At 42.1% G+C, this 25,838-nt stretch overlaps 1 protein-coding gene across 2 annotated transcripts in view; it reads right to left on the bottom strand.

Moving 5' to 3' along the window:
• Nucleotides 1-25,838, bottom strand: part of gga1 (golgi-associated, gamma adaptin ear containing, ARF binding protein 1) — an 86,561-nt gene that overhangs the window by 23,398 nt on the left and 37,325 nt on the right. For both annotated transcript variants that reach the window (XM_059954204.1, XM_059954203.1), the window contains 8 exons: nt 25,633-25,756; nt 22,192-22,292; nt 16,341-16,421; nt 14,709-14,846; nt 13,499-13,580; nt 12,302-12,409; nt 8,224-8,379; nt 722-792 (listed from right to left, as the gene is read on the bottom strand). In XM_059954204.1, the coding sequence (XP_059810187.1) occupies nt 722-792; nt 8,224-8,379; nt 12,302-12,409; nt 13,499-13,580; nt 14,709-14,846; nt 16,341-16,421; nt 22,192-22,292; nt 25,633-25,756 (861 nt within the window). The remainder of the gene's footprint in view (nt 1-721; nt 793-8,223; nt 8,380-12,301; nt 12,410-13,498; nt 13,581-14,708; nt 14,847-16,340; nt 16,422-22,191; nt 22,293-25,632; nt 25,757-25,838) is intronic.

Raw genomic sequence — 25,838 nt, 5'->3', positions numbered from 1 at the left:
GCACTCACTTGAAACCAAGAAACGGAAGCCTGTTTTGGTATCAGGCACTTGGATTAATCATGGTTACAGAGGGCTTATTGCTTTAAGCTGTTCTCAACAAAATGACTTGAGTTGTTAACCTCCAAAAGTATACTGAAACGAGTAAACAGCTACACTCACTGCATGTCCATCTGGCCTGTGATCTGAGATCATTCAGCAGTGTGAATCACACAAATAAGCGCAGCTGGGCTTGGTTGAGACTATCCAGATATAAGCAGGAGGCACCAGATAAAGGGGGCTTTAGTGCCGTTTATCACATGAATTATGATTATAGAACTAGTGATAGAAATGGGCACTCCCTAAGCATCCATTTCACTGGAGAAGCTATAACAGATAGTAGCCAGAATTAAGATATTACAGCAATTTAGGCACCAAAACTTTAACACGTTAAAAAATAAAGTTCTCAAAAATCTTTGTGCTCATGGAAAAAGAGCTACTAAAATTTAAGACGGTGAACTATGAGTTTTGCAACCAAGGCCATGTTTGAATGATTGTAATACTGTCACTGTAGAAATAAATTTGTATTTCTACACCGTATTTCATGTTACTTTCAAGATTTAAAGTGATTTACAGGCAACGAGTACAATTGAAATTTGTCCTTGAGCTAATGGAAATCTGACTGCATAAGGTCAGTTTTTATACAAAATAAATAATAAGAGATCCAAGCTTTTCATTTATTTACCTGAAATGTATTCCAATTGCTCGACTCAACCTGGGATGAAGATATTGCATTAGGAACTAGGTCATTCAGTCCTATAGATAAAAGAACAAGATATTTAACAGATTTTGTTTTACAGAGTTGGGCATTTTGTAACAAATGTTTTCCGCTGATTAAATATTTACATCTAATACAAGATGCTCCAGCCATCTTCTGACGTATTAATGGTAGAATGCTGCTGTAAATGATTCTCCTGCAACATTTTCTATAACCCAGCCACTCATTCTGATCAAATGATTTCAAAACACCATATCAAACTAAATAACTCTAAAAACATGAGTCTTCAGAACGAATTGCCAATTGGATACCTGTCCATGAATTGCTTTGCTTTTTCCAGTCTACAGAGGAGGAGGAGGCACCACTAATGGCAGAACATCAATCACAGCATAACAGTTAGAAATCAGGGATGCTCAGAAAGCCTAAAACAGAAGGGATTTGAGCTCTCAAAGGCTAAAGGAAGTGACAGCAGTAGGGAAAAGTCCCCTCCTACTGGGCAGGAAATACAAAAGCCTAAAAGCATGTACCACCATGTTTCCACACCAGTTAGTTACAAGACATAATAAGATGGTATGATAGATGGACATAACCGGTTAGGCAGCACCTGTAGAGGAATAAACAGTCAATGTTTCAGGCCAAGACCAGAGTCCTGATGAAGGGACTGTCTATTCATAGATGCTGCCTGATCTGCTAAGCTCCTCGTGCATTTTGGGTGTATTGCTCTGAATTTTCAGCACCTGCAGAACACCTTGTGTTTATAATATGGAATCTTGACCTCATAATCTACCTCACCATAGCCTTGCACTTTATTGTCTGTCTGTTCTGAAACTTTCTCTGTAGTTGTTACACTTTATTCTGCGTTCTGTTGTACTCTCTTGATGTACTCGTGATGAAAACATCATAAGACCATATGACATGGAACTAGATTTTGGCCAGTCAGCCCAGAATCTGCTCCACCATCTGATCCTGATTGCTTTATTTTCCCTCTCAACCCCATTCTCTGGCCTTCTCTCCATGACCTTTGACACCCTTCCTAACCAAGACCCTATCAACATCTGATTTAAATATACTCAATGATTCGGTCTTCACAGCCGTCTGTGGCAATCTTCACAGATTCACCAGCTTCTGGAAGGAGAAATTCCACTTCATCTCTGTTCCAAAGGGCATCCTTTTTTGATCTGTCTGGATGGCATGCTAAACAGATTTTTATTGTACATGTCACAGTGTCAAAGTGAATCAGGGTCTCTACAAAGTGATCTAAATTAATTACAAATTATAAAACACAAAATAATTGATTGCATAAGTATTTACCCCCATCCTTTAATATGACACAGAAGATCATCACTGGTGCAGACAAATGGTTTTCGAATTTACGTAATTAGTTAAATGGAGATCTGTTTTTGGAGACCTGTGTGCAGTCAAGGTGTTTCAATTGATTGTAGTTGTAACCCCCTGGGTCACCTCAGGCTCGCTCAGCTCGTTCTCGTCTAGGGGGAGCAGCCTTCGGCCCCGCCAAACTGGGTAATCAGCTGGTGTGGATGCTGTGTGATGTCCCCGCCTTGCCCAAAAACAGACAGTACACCATAAGCTATGTAATGAGTACAATTTATAAAGGTTACTATAACTAAGTGATTAATAACGATACAGTATATATGAAGAGAAAAAATAAAGAAAAGGCGCCAAACTTATCAAAGTCCAAACCACTTCGTGCACAACCATTGGAGCTCAATTACTGAAGTCTTCTGGCCACCATTCAATCCCCTCTGAACTCCTGAACTCAGGACCCTCTGAGTGGTCAACCAAGCACATCTAGCTTCATCCCCCCTCCTTGGAGTACCTCCTGGCCTCGGACCCCCGCTTGGGGTCCGTTCCTCGCCCAGCTTACAGCATTGTGTCCTCTCTCTCAACCCCCTTGCGCCGATCTCCCCAAATTCGAATTGTACTGCTAAAATTAGGGGTGTGTCTATTTTTATAGACCCCTCAATCTCAATCTGATCCACAGGGCAGATTTTTGTTGATTACTGGTTCACTTTTTAACCGAAAAGTGGCTTTAGTTAATATTTATGCTCCAAACTTTGACTGCCCTGAATTTTTTAAACGTTTATTTACTACCCTTCCTAATCTAAACTGGGGATACCTTGGGCCCACTACCAACTCCTCTCTCAACCTCTCACTCATGCCCCACACTGCACACAGCTAACCCTCCCCGCTACACCTGGCTCAATGGGAGAAGGGCCAAAGGTCTCTTCCTCAATCGAGGGAAAATCAGCAAAAGGCAGCATGTACCACACATCCAGCACATTATCCATTGAATCTGTATTCTTCCTCATTTCTGCGATCGGTAGCTGCTGTTTGATCTTCTCCAAACGGAAACACGTGGCCTGCACTGCTCCTGCAGTCTCTTCAGCCTCCTGTTCAGTATTCACTGCACTTCTCTCCAGCTTTTTCTTCCTCATGACTTCTTCCAGATCAACTTTCAGGTTTTGCACTTCATTTGAACTGTCAATGGTCATCTTCAGGTTCCCTTCAAGCTTCCGCTTCTCTCTTCTGAGATTTGTCTGTAATTTCTTCACCTCCGCAAACTCCCCTCTCCAGGTTTTCAGTTTGCTATTGCCCTCAGTCAGACAACTTTCTTCATTCTCTCCAACTTGTAAGTCTTCCGAATGGTTCCAGATCACTTTCTCCAGTCTCTCCGTCTTCATTTCAAACTTGATTTTGTAGAGACAGTTGCTCACGAGCTGCGACCTTCGCCAGCCCTGGCACGTGTCCAGAAAACACTTTAACTCTGTAATTCTCAGAGTTGCTCCTGCAACGACCTCACTTCATATTCTCCTGAGGCAAATCCAAATACCAAGAGATCATCCACATACACCAAAACTCCAAACGCCTCCACATCCCCTATGGTCTTCCACCTGCCCCGCAGGAAGGTTGCAAGGGCTCCAGATATGCCCTGTGGCATCTTTTCGGACCCGAAGACTCCTAGGGAATTTATAATGGCTGTCTTCTCCTTGTCAGCCTCACTCATCAGGATCTGGCAACATCCACTCCTCAGATCCAGCACCTTAAACCACGTCGCACCACTCAGACAGGCCATCGCCTCTTCGGCCCACAGGGTTATATTCTGGTCACTGACAGTGCGCCTCTTCAACAAACTATAATCCACATACATGCTGCCGACGTCTTCCATGGCTGTAGGGGCCAGTCGCCGCAACCTCTCTCTCTCTCAGGTGTCTTCAGCGGTCAACTCCCCTCCCTCGTGGTATTTTGCAGCATCCACTAAGAGGGTCTCACCCTCAGATACTTCCCCCAGGCCGTACCATAACCGGCTCTTGTTTGAATTCGGTATCGGCCCAATGCTGTACACACATCTGCACAAGCAGCTCGAAACTCTGGGTGCATCGACAATGCCTCCAAACAGCGCTCACCCGCCTCCTCCGGGCAGGCCCCCAAGCGCACCAGCAGGATATTGGTTCTCTCTAGAACAGAAACGCTGCCCATCTCAACAGTGTCCGGACACATCAGCATTAACGATTCATGAACCTCAGTCACCTCCATTTTTGCCTCTAAGAACTCCATTTTCACTGACCAACAACCGTCGTCTGGATAATCAACGGCACTGGTACCCCAAATCTCCAGTGCCCTCAATGTCGTCAAGGGTAAATGCTTCCAATAACGGTTATAAAACAAACTGTACAGCAACTTGACGCCCCGGTGCCGAGGATGGCTTTAACTTGACTTCCATCCATCCATAACAACACCTGTGCGCTTGGTCCCTCTAAGCTTTCAGGAATAGGGTCTGCTCCTTTCGGGAGTTCCTTGGTACATTGCTGGGAACGTGCTCCCCCAGAGACACCAAGCCGGTCCCCCACTGGGCCTCCTCTAAGTTTCCCAACACCTCTCGAATCAACGGAACAACTGATCCCCTTGACAGATCCACTTGGTACCACAAGCAATTTATTTGCCCCCCTAGGCAAAAGGGATACCCTAAAAACTTTCCACCAATCTCCTGCCACAGATATGATAAGCCCCCCAGCTGCGGCATTTGACTTCCAGTCAAACCACATGCATTTTCCCACACGTTCCCAGAACTGGCAGCAGTCACTTCGAGGTAATTGCGCCCGACAGTTCTAACAACGTCACCAGCCCGCCTACTCAAACTTTCAACCCGTCCCTGTCGCTTTTCCTCAGCCAAGCACTGCCACTCACCCAACAACTGAGGAGTCCGCTCCGCCCACGCCTCCGCCCCTTTAGGGCTGGACATTATTCCACTGCTGAAACATCCCAACCTGTCACTCCTCACTCTCCAAACAGTACGGACAACCCATGGTCCCACCACCATTTCGTCAGCACTAGTTGGAACTCGAACAACGACCTCCAGGCTACCAACAGCAGCCACCCCACTCAACACACACGCAGTGATAAACCAGTAATCGCACACCCAGCTCTTCGCTGCAGACACAATCCAAAGAGGGTGATCACACAGCTTCCACAGAAATCAATCCCGGACGAGCCCCCACAATATGGAGATCTCAGAGGATTAGGCATAACCGGAGCGGTTGACATATGTGGTACCGGGAGAACCGAGTGTGATTTCTACTGCTCTGGGTAGTTATGTCACTGCTTTCTGCACCTGGGTTGGGTTTTGTGTGTTGCAAGAAGCTTTGGGGAACTCTAGTAATGCCATGAGAGCATGACATTTGCTGGTGGGGAGAGAATGTACAATGTCCTGTGTATGTTACTCAAAATGGCTTCTTTGGTTTGTTACGAGCAGGAATGCTTCTTTGTCGGATAAGTGTTTCTCTCGCCGTTGTTTTGCTTTAGAATGGCTGATATGGTAATTGTATTCATTTGTTAATCAATGGGGAATGAATTTGTGTCCTGTGATGCTGGGAACTTGGGGGAGGGGTTTTCGCGGGTTTTTGGTGAGAGGGAGAGGTCGAGGAAGGTGGACGTGCGCTGGACTTCTCGTAAGACCACCGGGGTGGTCCCAGGTGCAACAGCCGGATGGGTCGATTGGTTCATTGATTGAGCTCCAACGAGTGCACTAAACAGACTGAACTTTGATAAGGGCGCCGTTTTGTTTTTTTCCCTTGCATATATATTGTATTGCCTAATACTCTGTTAATTTTAGTAAACTCTTTAAAGTGTATTTCATAATGGTATTTGTTGTGGGTTTGATACTGTTGGCGGGCGCGAGGCATAAACTCGATTCTCACAGCACCTGCGTGTACAGGAGGTGGGGTTGGTGTGTGGCTGGATCTCCTTTTCCCCTAGACATATACCAGTCTGTTGGGCAAGTGTTACATAGTAAAGACACCTGTATTTGGAAGTCCAATTGCTGGTGAGTCAGTGTCCTGGCAAAAACTACACCAAGACAAAAGAACAGTTCAAGCAACTTCATGAAGAGGTTTTTGAAAAACACAAGTCAGGTGATGGATACAAGAAAATTTCCAAGTCACTGAATATCCCTTGGAGTACAGTTAAGTCAATCATCAAGAAATGGAAGGAATATGGCACATCTGTAAATCTGCCCAGAGCAGGCCATCCTCAAAAATTGAGTGACCGTGCAAGAAGGGGACTAGTGAGGGAGACCATTCAAGAGACCTATGACGACTCTGAAGAAATTATAAGCTTCAGTGGCTGAGATGGGAAAGACCGCGCATACAACAACTGTTGCCCAGGTGCTTCATCAGACACAGCTTTATGGGAGAGAGGTAAAGAGAAAGCCTCTGTTGAAAAAAATTCACATGAAATTTTGGCTGGCCTGCTAGAAGGCATGTGGGAGACTCTGAAGTCAGTTGAAAGAAGGTTCTATGGTCTGATGAAACCAAAATTGAGCTTTTTGGCCATCAGACTAAATGCTACATTTGGTGTTAGCCTGCACATCATCAAAAACACACTAGCTCTATCTTATCTCATGGTGGTGGCTGCAACCCGGTGTGGAAGGCTCTGGAAGGCTTGTGAATGTAGCAAAATACAGGGAAATCCTGGAGGAACACCTGATACAGTCTGCAAGAGAACTGCATTGAGATAAGATTTACTTTCCAGCAAGACAATGACCCCAAGCAAAAAGACAAAGCTACACAGGAATGGCTTAAAAACACTGTTAATGTCCTGAGGTGGCCCAGTCAGAGTCCAACCAATCCATGTGAGAATTTGTGACTTGAAAAGGGCTGTTCACTCATGTTCCCCATGCAATCTGAGAGCTTGAGCAGTTTTATAAAGAAGAATAGGAAAAAAATTGCCGTGTACAGATGTGCAAATCTGATAAGAGACATATCCACTTAGATTCAAGGTTGCAATTGTTGCCAAAGGTGCATCTGCTAAACACTGATTTGACGGGGATGAATACTTATGCGATCAATTGTTTTGTGCTTTATATTTGTAATTAATTTAGATCACTTTATAGAGATCGGTTTTCACTTTGAGATGAAAGTCTTTTTCTGTTGATCAGTGTCCAAAAAAAGCCAAATTAAGCTTCTACAGGTATATTAAGAGCAAAAGGATAGTAAGGGATAAAATTGGTCCTCTTGAAGATCAGAGTGGTCGGCTAATGGAAGAGTCTTTTTCTGTTGATCAGAGTCAAAAAAGCCAAATTAAATCCACTGTGATTCAGTAATGTAAAACAAGAAAACTTCCAGTGGTGGCAGGGGAGGGGGAGAAAAGAAAGGAAGAATACCTTTTATAGGCACTGCACTTCAAGCCTAGCAATGTGACCCAACTATGTGTGTTAGACTCAGATAGGGTAGGGTTGGGTTGTGCTGCACTAACTCAGCTTATTTTACCCACATCAGGCTGATTTGCTCAACAAAAACAAAATAATGCTGCAAATCCTCATGCAGCATTTCAGATTAACCAATTTTCATCAATTTCACTCTCTGTAGCTGCTCAACTTGCTACTGTTGCTTTGTTTTTCAGAATCTGCAGCAGTTTTTGATTTCCATTTGCTCACTATTACAACCGGTGCTCCATTTTTCATCAATACTTTGTGATTCATCTTCAAATAGATTAACACCGTATTATTTATGAGTATGTGGAGAAAAAGAGAAAACCAGATTTTAACTTGGAGGTACAGCACCCCAGCCCTTTCGGCCCAAGTACACTGATGTGACCTATTAACCTGTATGTCTATGGAAAGTGGGAGAAAAGCAGAGCAATAGCAGGAAAACCACTTGGACATGGGGAAAATGTACAAACTCCTAACAGACAGTGATGGGAATTGTAGCCGGGTTACATCCAAACAAATTGTTAATGGGAATAAGAATTCCTGAACTGGCAACCATCCCATGTGAGTATTTAGGTCAGCATTTAAGAATCATGGCAGAAGATGAAAGGCTGGGACGGAGAATTTTAGTATGTTCCAGACAATATCCCACGCAGATGAGCTGAATAATTAAATTTCATATAGCTAAGTGGGTTAGTCACTTGATCTTCACATTACAGAATAGTACTGAGGAAAATGTTCTTACCTAATGACATTAATTCATCATCCAGTAATGATACTGAGCTGCTGAGATCATGTGACAGATCAGTGTTCCAGCTTTGACTGGCGGGGGCAGAAGGGTAAGAAGGACCACTTGAACCCGTGTCCAACCCACAGAGATCCAGTAGAGCAGAACTGCTGGCTGGAAATAATTTTAGAACAGACATCATATTAATATTCTCCAAGACAAGTCTCAGTAAATTGATAATACTAAATAGGAGTATAGGTAAGTGTATAGTGTATAGGTAGAGTGAGTGGGTATGAAATGGATATGGTAAAGAAATGGTTAACAATTAGAAATCTGTGGACCTGTTGTGTTATTGATCATGTATTGTTATTGTTACTAAGGGAGGACAATATATGACACTGGTATACCGGATGACAATACATGAAAACAAGCTAAAAAAAAAAATGCTGATTTGCATAAAAGCCATCAATTACCTTGTCTCTAAAAATGTTTGCTTGATTGTAAGCTGAGTAGGATGCATTGTCCCTGGGGAGGCAGAGGCCGACTGTTCAAGGTCACCCAGTTGTGGGACTTGCAGGTGTGGAGGATGTATGTTGGCTTAATACATGAATGGGACTTGGATTAGCTAAATTCGGGTTGTGTAAGTGTCGGATTGGATGCCTAGCCCCTTCCAGCTGGACTGGGAGGTAGCAACAAGTGCTATAAAGATGGGCAAGTCCCTTCTTGGGCAGAACACTCACCTGGGTCCCCCACCTTCGGGCCGAGCAGCTGAACCGGTGCCAAGGACCTTCACCCTAGCCACTCCATGGCTGATCGCCTGCTTCAGGGACCACACAGACGTTGCTAAGTATATTCGGCGGTGTAGACTACTAGGGGTCACTTAAGTTAGCCCTACTTATTAGTGGTGTAGGTAGTGTACAATATAAAGCATTCCTCGCAACTCTCTACTTTCTTCTCTGTATGAACAATAAAGTGGGTTTTGAAGGAACTATTGAGTATGGGTCCATTTGTTCAAGCAAAACCAAATAGTTGCAGCATCCACCCGTTACAATTATTCGACTTAGATCTTAGATTTGCAGAACAAAAAGTTACATAAATTATCTTGAATTTATTAAAACAGGTTCCTTAAGGTTGTTATAGCCAGGGGTGGTAGCAGGAATAAGCTCCCACTACCTATTAAATGCTCCCAATGCTGTGCGTCTGAAATAGCCTCTGACAACCAAGTCCTGCTCTGGGCTTAGCTACAAAGCCCAGTGGAACCGTTTCTACTGACAGCAGAAGAGGCAATGGAAGGTTACTGAGACATTAAATCCAGTTGCTTTGGGCAGATGGGGCTCCTCAGCTGTGGTTGGCAGCTCATTTAGGAAAACTCTGATCTCAAAGGCTTTGGGAGTGAACCCCGAGGGAAAAAAATCAGGAGCTGGAATCCCTAAGGTAGACAAAAGTGAGTTCTGGCAACTCCTGGAACACCGCTGGTGCCAAACTGTATCTGTCTCTGCCATTCCTTTGGACTTAGCAGCTGCATGGAAAGGGGGAATAGGCTACATGGGCAACAGCTTGCTCTCCATATCGTATCTCCCTAGCTTGCGTATCATGTAGACAACTGAGACGCATGATTTACCCTGACCAATGGAGGACTTCATTTTATTAAAACCATAAATATCATTTGCCCCTTTTGATTTGGTAGCTTAAAGGCATTCAAATAATTATTTATGGAGGAGGACAATTTCCATGTTATATACTTTCAGTAGGTGCCATACCTATAGTAAGTCTGAAAGGGAAACAGGATCATCTTTCGCCAGAGGGTGCCGTATCTATGGAATTCATTACACAGAAGGCTGTGGAGGCCAAGTATACTTCGTGGATATTGATAGATTCTTGGTTAAAGATTATGGAGAGAAGGCAAGAGAAAGGACTTGAGAGGGAAAATAATTCATCCACGATGGCCATGATGACTTGCTGGGCCGAATCGCCTAATTCTGCTCCTAGGTCTTATGGTCTATATTCTAATGGAATAGAAAATACCACACTTGACTTATAGTCAAGACAATGACCAAATATGAATCCACACTGTTACTCTCTGTAGCATTCAGAAGTGGTAGTATTTATAGAAGATACAGCAGTCCAGCACAGGAACAAGCTTAGGTCTGCGATATCTGTGGTCGACCCAATGACAAATTAAATCTCTTGTGCCTGCACATAACCCAATGCATTTCCTGCATGTTCATAGGCCTAGCTAAAAGCCTCTTATTCACCACTATCGTATCTAGCCTGAGCCATGCACTTACCACTCTGCAAAAAACAAACTTGTCCTGCACATCTTAGATTATAGATTATGAGGACACTCAGTCCTCATTTATTGTCACTTAGAAATGCATGCATGCATTAAGAAATGATACAATTCCTCCGGAGTGATATCACAAAATTTAAAAAAAGGACAAACCAAGACTCACATTGACAAAACCACATAATTATAGCATATAGTTACAGCAGTGCAGAACAATACCGTAATTCGATAAACGCAGACCATGGACGCGGTTTAAAAAGACTCAAGTCCCGATCGACTCCAATTGTTCCGATATCAGGCAGCAAACGGGAGAACTCTCCCTGCCATAAACTTCCAAGCACTGACAATGCCTCGGAAGCACCCAACGACAACAGACTCTGAGTCCGTCTGAAAACTTCGAACCTCTGATCAACCCCTCCGATACAGCCTCCTGAGCGCCTTTAATCTCGTCCCGGCCGCCGAAACAAGCAAAGCCGAGGTCTCGGAGGCCTTCTCCTCCGGAGATTCCGTACTGCACAGTAGCAGTGGCAGTGAAGCGGGCATTTCAGAAGTTTCTCCAGATGTTCCTCCACGCCCTCACGTCTGTCTCCATCAAATCAGGATTATGCACGGATCCCTACTTAACACGTAACGAATATCCATTCTCCAGAGAGGCTGCACGCGCTGTGTCATGCCCCCATCTTCTCCTCCAGATGCTTTAAACTTCCTTTAAACATCTCCTTTAAACCTTCCCCCTCTCAACTTAAAAGTATGACTTCTTGTATTTGATATTACCGCAAGGAAAACAGATTCGGATTGCTTATCCCATCTATACATCTCATAATTTTATAAACTTCTATCAGGCCACCATTCAGACTCAGGTGATCCAGAGAAAGAGATACGTCCAACTTCTCCTTACTGTTCATCCCTCTAATTCAGACAGCATCCTGTTGAACCTCCTCTGTACCTTTCCAAAGCCTTCAAGTCCTTCCTGTAGTGGGGCATCTAGAGTGGTGCACAATGCACTGGGGTGACTTGAATAGCACATAATTTATTTGGGCCATTATGGCATGGAAACATGATATTCAGCCCATTGAAACCATCCGGGCTCTCAGCAAAACAATCCCACAGCTGCATTACCCTTTTCTTCTTCTCTCACTCTCCTTTAATTATGTTTTTTCTAACCTACACCCAAGGAAAATTTATAGTAATCAATTAACAACCCTCCAACACTTACACTCAATGGCCACTTTATTAGTTACACCTGCTCGTTAATGCAAATATCTAATCAGCTAGTCACGAGGCAGCAGCTAATACATAAAAGCATGTGGACATGGTCCAGAGGTTCAGCTGTTGTTCAGACCAAACATCAGAATGGGGAAGAAATGTGATCCAAGTCATTTTGACTGTGGAATGATTGTTGGTGTCATACTGGGTGGTTTGAACTTCTCAGGAACTGTTGATCTCCTGGGATTTTCACACACAATTCTGTACAGTTTACAGAGAATTGTGTGAAAGACAAAACAACGTCCAGTAATCAACAGTGAAAATGCCTTGATAACAAGAAAGGTCAGAAGAAAACAGCCAGACTGGTTTAAACTGACAGGAAGGCAACAGTAACTCAAATAACCACACATTACTACATTGGGGTGCAGAAAAGTATCTCTGAACAGAATAGTTTGGACCTTGAAGTGGATGAGTTACAGCAGCCAATCAGAAACATCCACTTAGTGGCCACTTTATTTGTTATAAGAGGTAAATGCAAATAATATCATGAACCACTCACAATCCAACACAGATGCGAAGCATGGCCACTGAAGCCACATGTACCTTTAATGCTTGGCAGTTCAGTCATCCCATTAATTTCTTCCCCTTTCACTATCTTCTTATACATGTTAATAACTTGTGTTAAGTTGTCATTTGCTTGGAGGATTTCAGCTGCGGAAGAAGGTGAGAGCAAGCTTAGGAACTTTGTAAGTTAAGAACTTTATAAGAACCTAATTTAAAATAACACCTGTAATATAACTAGATATAATTCACTGTTAAGATTCAGATTCATTTATTCATCACACTTATATTGAAACATATGTTGAAATAAGCCATAAATACAAAAGATTGTGCAGATACTGGAAATCCAGGGCAACACAAAATGCTGGGGAATAAACAATGTTTCAGGCCAAGAGTCTTCATCAAGACTGTAAAGGAAGGGTGTAAGAGCCAGAATCAGAGGTAGGGGGAGGGAGATGAGTACAAAATGACAGGTGATAGATAGGCAAAACCAGGTGAGGGTGAAGGTGGGATGAAGTAGGAAGCTGGAAAGGGATAGGTGGAAAAGGCTGAAGAGAGAGGAAGGAAGGGAAGGAGGAGAGACAGAAGAGGGAGGTGATGGGCAGGTGGGAAGGGAAGGGCTGAGAGGGGAGCCAAAATGTGGAACTGAAAAAGAGAGAAGGGGAGGGGTGAGAAATCAGTGTTGGTGCCATCAGGTTGGAGGCTACTCAGAAGGAACAATGTGAAAATGTATCATTTGCGTTAACAACCAAAAATGCTGGAGGTAGCTTACAAGTGTCACCACACATTCTGGTGCTAACATAGCTTGCCCACAAGGATCAACAGAACAACAGAAGCAACAACAAAACAAAAACAGTAAAACATGCTCCTTTCCCTCCTTCCAGCCCACCATCACAGAGAAGCCTCCATTCCTGGGGCAGGCTGCCTCCAGCCTCAAATCCAATAAAAACCGGAAATGCAAAGCTGGCTACTCCATAACGTGCTGCATTCATTCAATGCTCAACATGAGTATCAAGATGAGCTGCACTTTTCATGTGCAATTCTTTTCATCTGTAATTCTGTTGTAAATAGCCAGCCTATCACTTGCACCCTTATGCAACCTGTAATGCTACCTGTAGCTGGAAGTAAGATAATTATGGTAATTTCATACGGCATTTTCTTAAGCAGAACCAACACAATAAAAGTGCACATGTTACATAACCATTCAGGCAAGTTAACAACCTTAGTTTATGGAGTTACCTAGTGCTTCATCATTATCCTCAGTATCACTCGCTAATCGGAACAGTGTAGGTCTCATCTTCTCACATCGCTGGTACAATTCCTGTGTAAAAGGAAAGTTCTAATTAAGTAACACTGAATTACTTTCTAAGTTCTGCAGGCTACAGCAATTGAAATGGCACTGCCTGGAAGCACATGGAAAAAGGATGCCATATACAGTCGGCTCTCCTTATCCACGAGGGATTGGTTCTGGGACCCCTCATGAATACCAAAATTCGTGGATGCTCAAGTCCCTTATTCAATGTGTCTCAATGTGGTGGATCTTAGGACCCAGCCCAACCCCAGACCTTATTTAATCAGTCTCAGTGTGGTGGACATTAGGACTCAGCAGCAGAGATCTGAATCGGCAGTGTTTCTGTTCACGAAAATAATCACGATAACGATTGAAAATAAAGTGGAAATAATAAAACGATCGGAAAGAGGTGAAATGCCATCGGTCATTGAAAAAGCATTAGGCTACGTTGGTCAATGATCGGAACAATTTTAAAGGATAAAGTGAGAAAGGCTCTGCCCCGATGAAAGCTACAGTTATTACTAAGCAACGCAGTGGTTTAATTATTGGGTTTTGGGTTTTTGATCCTCCACATCAACCTGGCACAGCGCAGAGTGCACTCGGGAGTGATCTGTTACTAGATTGAACTTGGGAAATTCTGCTCCTGAGCCCGGTGCATAAACATACATTCCTAAGTGTTTTATATGTATATAAAGGTAAAATATATACTATTTTCTAAGACAAAAGTTTGACTAACTGACGCTAAATAATACCGGACGTACCTGTTCCAACTTACTTAGTAAGAACTCCCAATTTTTTTCGATCCTGATCCATGATAACCCATGCACATCCTCCCGTATACTTTAAATCATCTCTAGATTACTTATAATACCTAATACAATGTAAATGCTATGTAAAATAGTTTTTAATACTGCATTGTTTAGGGGAAAATGACAAGAAAAAAAAGTCTTTACATGCTCAAACAACAAGTGCTGGAAGAGCACTTCCGGGTTTTTGCGATTGGTTGAATTCACAGATAAGGAGGGCTGACTGTACTTTGACAAATATAGGAGCTGTTGTGCCTGAGAAACAAGATGAATAACCTTTTCTTTATAGACAGAGCACCTCTAACATAGGATGAACAAAATATAAACACAAAGTTCGTGTTCATACAATAACCTTCATTATTTCTTCATTACTCTCCAAGGTTTCGTCTTTGCTGTAGTTCTCCAGCATCTCACTCAGTAGTTTAACATTGTTGTTCACCTCTTCGATTGCATTCACTCTTTTGGAAATCTTCTCCATTCTTTTCTGGTCCTGGGGAGTTTAAAGACCATGCTAAGATTTTCAGTGTAGATATCACATTTTCACTAAACTATTGGTCATGTGTCAAAAGAGAAACAATAAAAGGTGAGGGGAAAGTACTGGATTAATGAGTTAGACAGTGAATATTTTCCACTGTGATATATTCAAAATCACTTCGGATACAAGGGTGCTATGGATTCAAGGCTGTATTATCAGTCTTTAGCTGTTTTTCTAAATCACTAATTTTTATTGCAACACCAACAAATTACATTCTATACAACCAGTTGCTGAATACATTTTGACAGCCACCCCCCAAACTTCATCACCATCCCCCTCCACCCCTCTCTCTCCCCCTCCCACCAACCAACTGAATAGTGGTGCATACACAGACAGAGGATTCCTATTTTAACAGAAGACCTTTTAAGTTAGATATCAAATATGACCACATTAAGATTGTATTTGGTCGTGCATCATGCTGATGATAATTCCAGGTAAGAAACATCCAAAATGCTATCAGTCTTTAACTGTTACTACAAAATTGGTGCAACTTTGCAATCTGTTGGAATTCAGTTTTGATAATGGTTTCATCCACTTCAACAGAAGAGTCACAAGAGAAAAAACTGCAGACACTGGAAATCTGAAAGAAAAATAGTAAGAAAACTGAAGCAGTGAGGAGCCGGCAGGGGTAAAAAGAGAAAAAGAGTTTTCATCTTTTTATCTGAAAGTCACAATGATATCTGTTCAGTGCTGTCAACAACTGAGAATCATCTTTTAGCACGGCAGGCAAGTGACATTCCTTAGGAAATGGGTCTGAGTACAGCAGAAGTTTGTTATACCTTGATGTAGAATGGCAAGGGGATATTCCCCAATGACAACATCTCCAGACCATGAGACATGGAAAGAAGCAAAATGAAAATCTTCTTTTCAATATTACAATTTAAGTGCCCACAATAACCATAAAAAGATGTGCTGGCATTGGAGAACGTCCAGGAGAGGATCCCGAGAATGATCCCAGGAATGAAAGGGTTAATGCATGAGGAACATACTGATGGCTCTGGGCTCAACGAAGAATGAGGGAGCTCACTGAAACCTATCAAACATTGAAAAACCTAGATAGAGTGGTTGTGGAGAAGATAACTCCTATCGTGGAGGAGCCCAGGACCAGAGGGTACAGACTGAGAATACAAGGACATCCCTTTGAACAGAGATGAGGAGGAATTTCTTTTGCCAGAGTGTGATGAATCAGTGGAATTCATTGCCACAGATGACCGTGGAAGCCAAGTCTTTGGATATGTTTAAAGTGAAGGTTGAGTGAAGGCATCAAAGGTTATGGGGAAGAGGCAGGAGAATGGGGATGAGAGAGAGAATAAATCAGCCATGATGAATGGTTAAGCATACTCAGTGGACTGAATGGCCTAATTCTGCTCCCAGTTCTTATTGTTTTAACAGACCTTCCATAATCAAACAGGCGGTCAGTCCAGTCAGTAACTGAGAACCATGACAAACCTCTTGGACCATCTCCTTGATTAACTTATTTGCAGCTCGGAGGTCCTCTGAGTGCCTGCTCTTCAGTAGTCTTGCCAATAGCTGAAAAGATACAATAGCAAAAATATTGGAGCAAAAATTACAGGACTTAAAATGGTTAAGTACAATACAACTGGGTTAGAAGCTATCTCTCTCACAGATAAAATTAACACAAAAACTTCTGCACTGACGAGATGCAATCTCCTAGTGTCACTAAAACTACATCAAGCTCACCAGCTATTAGTCAGTGAGTTTACAATACCACCTAGTGTTAGAAATTACCTCTACAACTGTAATATACAATCAGTAGCCACTTTATTAGGCACCTCCTGTAACTAATAAAATGGCCACTGAGTGCATGTTCATGGTCTTCTGCTGCTGTAGCCCATCCACTTCAAGGTTTAACATGTGTATTCAGAATTGTTCTTCTGCAAACCAGTACTGTAAAGCAGTAATTATTATTTAAGTTACTGTTGCTTTCCTGCCAGCTTGAACTGCATCTTCTTCGCTGTCCATTCCACCCCCAATCTTACTGACATACGCAAATTTCCTGATCCAGTTTACTACATTATCATCCAGATTGTTGGTACAGATGACAAACAACGGATCCAACAACGATTCCTGCAGCACACCACTAGTCACAGGCTTCCAGTCGGGGAGGCAATTCTCTGCTACCACTCTCTGGCTTCTCCCACAAAGACAGTGTCTAATCCAAATGATTACTTCACCCTGAATACCAAGCGACTGAACCTTCTTGAACAGTTTGCCATGCATGACCTTGTAAAAGGCCTTTCCAAAGACCATCTAAGCAACATCCACTGCCTTACCTCCATCAACATTCCTGGTAACTACCTCAAAAAACTCTGTAAGATTAGGTAGACACACAAAGCCATGTTCACTGTTCCTAATCAATCCCTGTCTATCCAAATATTTAAATATCTGCTCCCTTAGACGACCTTAGCCACTATCGATGTCAGGCTCACCAGCCTATGATTTCCAGGATTACTCTTTCTTAAACAATAGACAATAGCTATCCTCCAATTCTCCAACACCTCACCCATTGCCAAGGAGTTTTAAATATCTTTGTTAGGGCTCCTGCAATTTCTGCACTGGCCTCCTACAGGGAGGGAGCAGCTTGTCAGGCCCTGGGGATTTATCCACCTAATTGTCTTAAGACAGCAAACAACTCTTCCTCTGTCATCTGTATAGGGTTCATAAACTCGTTGCTGTTTTGCCTCACTTCTATATATTCTGCGTCCATTTGCCGATAAACGGGTGCAAAAAAATCATCTCTTTTAGCTCTATGCACAGATGGCTACAATTTTGTCCCTTTCTATTCTTTTGCTCTCTGTAGAAACCTTTCAGATCCTCCTTCACTCCTGGCTCCTGATGAAGGGTTTTGGCCCAAAATGTCGTCACTACCTCCTCCCATAGGTGCTGTCTGGCCTGCTGAGTTCTGCCAGCATTTTGTGTTTCTATTTAGATCCTCCTTCACCTTGTCTGCTAGAGCAACCACATCTGTTAACCCTTATTTCCCTCAAGTGTTCTCCTGCATTTCTTATACACCTTAAGTACCTCATTTGCTCTTTTCTGTCTATACCTGTTTCTTCTTCAATCAAAAACCTGTATTCCTTGCCTTTTATTCTGTCAAGATGTCCATGGCTACATGCTTTTATGCACTGAGTTGCTGCCACATGATTAGATATTTGTATTAACAAGGCATACAGGAGAACCTAACAACTGTTTCTGATGGACTGGAATGATGAAGTTTCGCCAGTACATCAATTACAATACTTCCAAAGTGTCTCACTGATTGCCAACTACTTTTGGATGTCTCATAGTTGCGGAAATTTTTATATAAATGCAACTTTTATAAATGGACTCTGCCTATACTTCGCTTTCTATCAGTAAAACAGCGTAATTAATGTGCATAATCAAAGACCCCATGCATCCCAGACATTCCCTCTTCAATCAAGTGGAAGATACAAAAGCCTGAAAACACATACCATCAGGCTCAAAGGCAACTTTCACCCCACTGTTAATAAGATTATTGAATGTTCCACAGTACGATAGCATGGACTCTTTGCCTCATTATGACCTTCAACCTTATGGTTTACCTCTCTCTGTAGCTGTTACTTTATTCTACAGTTACAAGAAAAAGCTTATGAACCCTTTGTAATTACCTGATTTTCTGCATGAATCAGATAGACACTTTATTGATCCCAAAGGAAATGACAGTGTCACAGTAGCATTACACTTGCACAGATATACAAATATCAGAAGAGAAATAAGTAAGAATTAAAAATCAGTTACCTCAAACAGTCTAACAGGAGGGGGTCATCACTTCCCCCGCTCATTATAGAGCCTAATAGTTGAGGGTAAGAATGACCTGATATAGTGCACTTTGGAGCAGCGCAGTCTATTACTAAAAGTGCTCCTCTGTTCAGCCAAGGTGGCAAAGGGTGAGAAACACTGTCCGGAATTGCCAGCGGTCTCTGTAGGGTTCTCTGTTCTACCACAGCCCCCAGTGTGTCCAGTTTGACTCCAATAACAGAGCCACCTTCCTAATCAGTTTATTGAGCCTGTTGATGCCATTGCTCCAGCACACCATCACAGAGAAGATGTACTGGCAACAACAGACTGGTAGAAGGAGAGTCCTGCATACTTTAATGGACCTGCTTCCTCAGGAAGTAAAGGTGAATCTGGCTCTTCTTGTACACAGCCGCTGTGTTGGTGCTCCACTCAAGTCCGTCATCAGGTGCACCCCCAGGTACTTGTAGGTCCTCACCACATCCACGTCCTCACCATCAATAGTAACAGAGAGCATTTCAGGCTTGGTCTTCCTGAAGTACATCACTAACTCTTTGTCTTACTGATGTTAAGCTGTAGATGATTCAGCTTGCACCATTTGACAAAGTCCTCCACCAGAGCATACATCCTCCTGTCCTCCACTTACATACCCAACTATTGCTGAGTTATCAGAGAATTTCTGCAGATGACTTGACTCAGTGTTGTATCTAAAGTGTTGATACTCATAAAATGTGTTTTGATCTTCGTCTTAGTCACAATCTGCCTAAACTAATAACACACAAACAATTGTACTTTACATGTCTTTATTGGACACATTGTTTACTCATTCACAGTCCAGGCTGGAGCCCTCTTCAGGTCATGCCACAGCATCTCAACTGGGTTAAGGTGTGAACTCTGACTTGGCCATTCCAAAACACACAGATTTTCTTCTTTTTTTTTATAAAATGATTCTGTTGTTGATTTACTCTTGTGTTTCAGATCATTGTCTTGTTGCATCATCCAACTTCTATTAAACTCCAGGTGATGGACCGCTACCCTGATTCTCTCCTGTAAAATGTCTTGATACAATTTTGAATTCATTGCTCCCTCAACGATTGCAAGCTGTCCAGGCCCTGAGGCAGCAACACAGCCCCAAACCACGATGTTCCTTCCAACTTGCTTTACAGTTGGGAAGAGGTATTGGTGTTGGTAACAGTGCCCTTTCCCCTCCAAAACATAGTGTTGTGCATTTCTGCCAAGAAGTTCAACTTTTGTCTCATCTGTCCACAGGACATTGTCCCAGAAGTGTTGTGGAACATCAAATTGGTCTTTTGCAAACTTGAGACATACAGAACTTTATTTTGATCTCCTCTGTGCAGTTCAGCACATGAAAAATCTGTTCACCTGGCAGTCACTACTGGAAAACAAACATTAAATAGATAATGCAATAGCTTTGGGATAGTTCTCATCTCAAAATTTAGATCATTCCAATTCGTGAGGTACCGTAAATTCCGGACTATAAGCCGCTACTTTTTTCCCACGCTTTGAACACTGCGGCAACACTGCAGCCTATACTACGGTGCGGCTAATGCATGTTTTTTTTTCACGCCGCCAAAAAATCAAGCGCACTTTCACAATTATTGTAAATCGGTCATTTGTACTCACCCTCATCAACATGGAAAACACTCGAAGAAAAGCATATGATGCAGCTTTTAAGTTAAAGGCGATCAATCTGGCGGTTGAAGAAGGAAATCGAGCTGCTGCACATAATCTTGGCATAAATGAATCGATGGTGAGACGTTGGAGACGCCAGCATGAAGAACTGAGTCAATGCAAAAAGAAGACAAAAGCTTTCAGAGGTAATCATAACAGATGGCCTGAACTTGAAAACTTTCTTGAAGACTGGGTTAACACACAGAGAGCAGGCGACCGCGATGTTTCCACCGTGCAGATCAGACTGAAGGCTAAAGCAATCGCCACCAAAATGAAAATCGAAGATTTTAGAGGTGGGCCATCGTGGTGTTTTAGATTTATGAGACGAAAAGGCTTGTCCGTCAGGGTACGCACAACTCTGTCAGCAGCTCCCTCCCGACACCACGAGGAAAAACTTGCTAACTTCCACACATTCACTCAAACAAAGATAGTGGAGAATTCCATCGGGCCAGATGATATCATAAATATGGATGAAGTACCTTTGACGTTTGACCTGCCTCTCACTCGGACTGTTAATAAAAAAAAGGTGACTCGTCCAACACACTGAAAACAACTGGCCATGAGAGAACGCATTTTACTTGTGTTCTGGAGCTGCACAGCATCCGGACTAAAGCTTCCACCGATGGTGATTTTTTAAGCGGCTGACAATGAAAGTTCAGTGAAAGCTGCCATCAAGAGTACAAACTCAATTCCAGCTGTGATTCCTGGGGGCACCACGAAGTATTTGCAGCCACTGGACATCAGCGTGAACCGGGCATTTAAAGTGGCGCTGCGCGTTGAGTGGGAGGCTTGGATGACGAGCAGCGAGAAATCCTTTACCAAAACAGGACGCATGTGAACAGCATCTTTAATTTAAGTCTGCCAGTGGATCCTAAATGCGTGGAGCCGTGTCACAACATCCACCATCACCAGCGGGTTTCGAAAGGCTGGACTGCTGCGTGATGAAGAGGACCGCGTGCGCTCAAGTGAGAGCGACAACGAAGAGACTGAAGTGAATGACGAGATCCTGAGGTTTTATTCAATTCGGACACTGAAGGACTTTGATGGTTTTAGTGCGCAGGAGGAAGATGAAGAAGGCGATCAATAACTTTTCCTGGTAGGCTGCAGTATATATATTTTTTTTACCAGTCGTTAGGAGATATTGGAATGTTGTTCGTGCACTGTTCAGTAAAAAAGTATACGCAACGTAATTTGTGTGTTACCGATACGTATGTATATTTAAAAGTCGCTGTGTTACAGGCACTGTTCGAAAAAAAGCATTTGCAATATGTATTTGTTTATGTTACCATACGGATTTAATTAAAAGTTAAAAAATCCTCACGTGTAATATCTCATATTACAATGTGGGACACCTGCGGCTTAAAATCCGGTGCGGCTTGTACAAGTACAAAATTGATTTTCTTTCTAAAATTAGAGCGTGCGGCTTTTAATCAGGTGCGCTCTGTAGTCCGGATTCTCCTCAGTGGACTGTAGGCATAGCCCATAGACTTTACAGTTCCAACTCAAAATCAAGAGAATCTAAACAGCAGCAAATATCCTGGAATTTTGTGCAACAAAATGAAATTTAATCAATAACAAGAGGTTGCCTCAGAACAAAAGGATACAAATACTGGCCTATGTTAAAAAAAAATCTTACACCTACATAGATTTCTATAACATTCAGTCCTGCTTTCCAAGATGTTCATTTAGCTATTTACTTGTATAAATATAAAATCAATACAGTAAATATGAAAAATGATACACTGGTGCATGCTTTCCTAACCTCTTTCACCTGAAATGTACACTTGGCCTTGTGCCCCTATGGACAAAGCTACAAGAATCAGCAAATTACCTTTGACTTTTCCTCGTCTTCAAACATAGCATTCTTTGAACGTGGGGGTGGTGGAGGAAGAGGCTCTTCATGAGGTAACACAGGATCCTGTTTTATAATTCCTGTGGAATAATGTGTAAAAAAAAAATAAAGCCAAATTCCCTATCAATGGCTGGGCAAAGACTTCCCCAGTAGTTTAAGAGGATGCTAAGTACAGGTTCATTGTAGATTATAGAATTTACAAGCAATGCTGAATAAACATATCAGAAAGCAGAGGGACTCTAGCCTATTAGAAATAGCATTGTAGTTCTTTAATCTATCATCAGTGGAAAATTACATTTTTTAATAATCTCTTCTTTCTGAAGCTGGTTGTGTTTATGAATTAGCTTTTTACTTTCATACTAAGACATTCACTAATAAAAGCATTTATATTGTAACAAGTGAAAACTCATTTAAGCATTATTTAAAATAAAAATTCTTTCAATATTTATCAGTAGCCATTGAACAAGTGTATTGAAATCTTTAAAATACATAACTCACTTAGTTGGAGACATAAATATACATCTATTTTAATTTAAAATACATACTAAATATGCATTTAGTTGGAGACATAATTTAAATAAAGCTTCAGTAAAATCATGTAGCAACAAAAGACAGCTAGCAGACAATTCTATGCTCAAAAGGAAATTCCAATTCAACTGCTCCTCTTTGTTCTCTTGCTGACTATGAGGAGCAAGGCAAAAAGCATCATTCATACACATTGATAAGTACACATAACCCAAAAACCGATTAACTCCATTGATTGACAGGGAATATGGAAGGCCCTTCTTAAACTTAAATGTCACCTGAAATTCATCTTTATCTTATGTCTGCAACATGATGGGTGTAAACTGTTATCTAAATCAAAAGATGCAATCTCGACAAAGATGGGCATCAAGGATGGTCACCTTATTGTCTCAATAAATTTTTTCAACATTTTATCACAAAGATTAAACCTCTTCCTACTGAAGTGAAGCTGATCTACTGGATCAATGGAAACTGTTTAACTCATGTCACCTCCACACCAGAACCAAGGCCGCCAAATGTCAGGATCCAGTATGATTAATGGAAAATGATACTCAGGTTTTGATACCTTTTGATCATTCACCTTTTAAAAGAACACCCTCCTTGCTTTTTTTTATAAAATTGAAAGTGGGTGTCTTCATATTTTTCCCACATTATATTCCATCTGTCACATCATCCACTATTTGCTAAATCCTGCTTGCAACCCGCACTGAAACCCAGCTATATATTATCATAAAGCATGATTATATGAGCTTGTATTCCTAATCATTGATATCATTTGAGAGGTACAACAGCTCCCCCACTAGACACAGCCTCCAAACCTCAAATTAGCCCATTTATTTGTATACTCTGTTTTCTAAATATCAATATATATGCCATCAAACACATCTTCCCATTCCCCACCCCACTTCTTGCTTTCTGCAGGGATTGCTCCCTACGAGACTCTCTTGTCCATTCATCCCTCCCCACCGATTTGCCTCCTGGCACTCATTCTTGCAAGTGGAACAAGTTCTGCACCTCCACCCTCACCGCCATTCAGGGCTCTAAACAGTCCTTCCCAGGTGAGGCGACACTTCACCTGTGAGTCTGTTGGGGTCATTTACCGTATCTGCTGCTCCCGGTGTGGCTTCTGTGAGCAGTGGATACACTGCGACCAGATGCAGACTGGGAGACTGCTTCACCGAGCACCTATGCTCTGTCCGCCAGAAAAAAGCGGGATTTCCCAGTGGCCACACATTTTAATTCCACTTCCCATTCCCATATATCAGTCCATAGCATCCTCTTCTGTTGCGATGAGGCCACATTCAGGTTGAAGGAGCAACACCTTCTATTCCATCTGGGTAGCCTCCAACCTGAGGGCATGAACATCAATTTCTCAAACATCTGATAATGCCCCCACCATTCTCCATCCCCTTTTCCTCATCTCCTTGCCTGTCCATCAGCTCTCTCTGGTGCTCCCTCCTTTCTCTTTCTTACATGGCCTTCTGTCCTCTCCTATTAGATTGCCTCTTCTCCAGCCCACCAATCAACTTCCTAGCTCTTTATCTCTCCCCACCCTCAGTTTCACCCATCACCTTGTGTTTCTCCCTCCTCTCCACCCCACCTTCTAACTCAGATTCCTCATTTTATTTTCTCCAGTCCCAATGAAAGGTCTCAGCCTGAAACGTCGACTGTTCTCTTTTCCATAGAAGATGCCTGGCCTGCTGAGTTCCTCCAGCATTTTGTGTGTGTTATTTGTACACTCTTTTTGTGTAGGTCACTATATCCTCAATCTATTACAGTATAATATCCCCAAACCCACATGCAAGAATTTGGCATCACAGTTAGATATGGTCACAAAGAGAGATTTTGGCAAATTGGTTTTTCATAAGTCAGGGCACTGAGCACAGGAGTTGAGATGCTATGTTGAAATTGCATAAGAAGTTGGTGAGACTGATGCAGTTGGAGTATAGTGTGCAGTTCTGGTCACCTACCTACAGGAGAGGTATCAAGAAGTGTTAAAAAGTACAGAAAAAATTTACAAGCATGTTGCCAGGACTTGAAGGGAAAGGTTTAATACGTTAAGACTTTATTCTCTGGAGCACATGAGAATGAGGGGAAATCTTATAGAGGTATTCAAGATCTAAGGGGCATAGATAGAATGAATGCATGCAGGCTTTTTCCTCTCAGATTGGGTAAGACTAAAACCAGACATGGGTTGAGAATGAAACTTGAAATACTTGAGGGGTAACGTCTCAAAGACTGATGTGTGTGTGTGTGTTGAACAAGCTGCCAGTGGAATTCATTGTAGCATTTAAAAGATGTTTGGATAAGAACACAGATGGGAGAGGTACAATGTGATTATGGTCCAGATGCAGGCAGATAGGATAATGCAGATCAGGTTGGGTTGAACTACATGAGTTGAAAGGCCTGGTCATCTATGATTCTATAATTCCATATGTCACTTTATTCAAAAGTATTCGAAAACTTAACTACTGCATTCACTGGCTTCCCTTTATCCATTCTGTTAGTTACAACATCAAAAAAAAATCAATTGTCAATCATGATTTCCCTTTCAAATACAAGTGCATGTGGATTCTGTCCAACCATTATTACCTTCTAGGTGCTCTTTTACCATTTAACAATCTATACCGATTTTCCCTACTAGTAGTCAGGTTACTCAATCTTTCCCTGAGTTCTGACATCAGTAGAATGAACAAATTTTTACAAAATTTTAATGGTGTTTAACAATGTGTTGGAAAAAGGAAAGGGTATGGGACTGATATAATGGTCCCATACCCTTTCCTTTTTCAATTCTTTTTTACAAATTGGTACTGTTGTCACTTAAATTAGGAACAAGGCGCTTTATTAGGAGGCAGTCACAGGTTCAAGCAAACGAATGAAACAGACCAAACCAACCTTGCTTTTTCAGCATGGAATAAGCTTCTGTGATCTTCTGTTCATCTGGTAAACCCACTGTCCAACTGAACATCAGTTCTAGGACTTTATTTTTTACTTTTTCAGGTGCTCGTGTCCCAAGATACTAATGAGAAACAAGAAAATATGGTTACCACAAACAAAGCTTGAAGCAGATTTCTTAACAGTACAACTCAACTCAACTCAAC

Source organism: Hypanus sabinus, chromosome 29, assembly GCF_030144855.1.
Source record: "Hypanus sabinus isolate sHypSab1 chromosome 29, sHypSab1.hap1, whole genome shotgun sequence".
In the NCBI taxonomy this organism is placed as follows: domain Eukaryota; kingdom Metazoa; phylum Chordata; class Chondrichthyes; order Myliobatiformes; family Dasyatidae; genus Hypanus; species Hypanus sabinus.
This window is presented reverse-complemented; position numbering and strand designations above follow the sequence as displayed.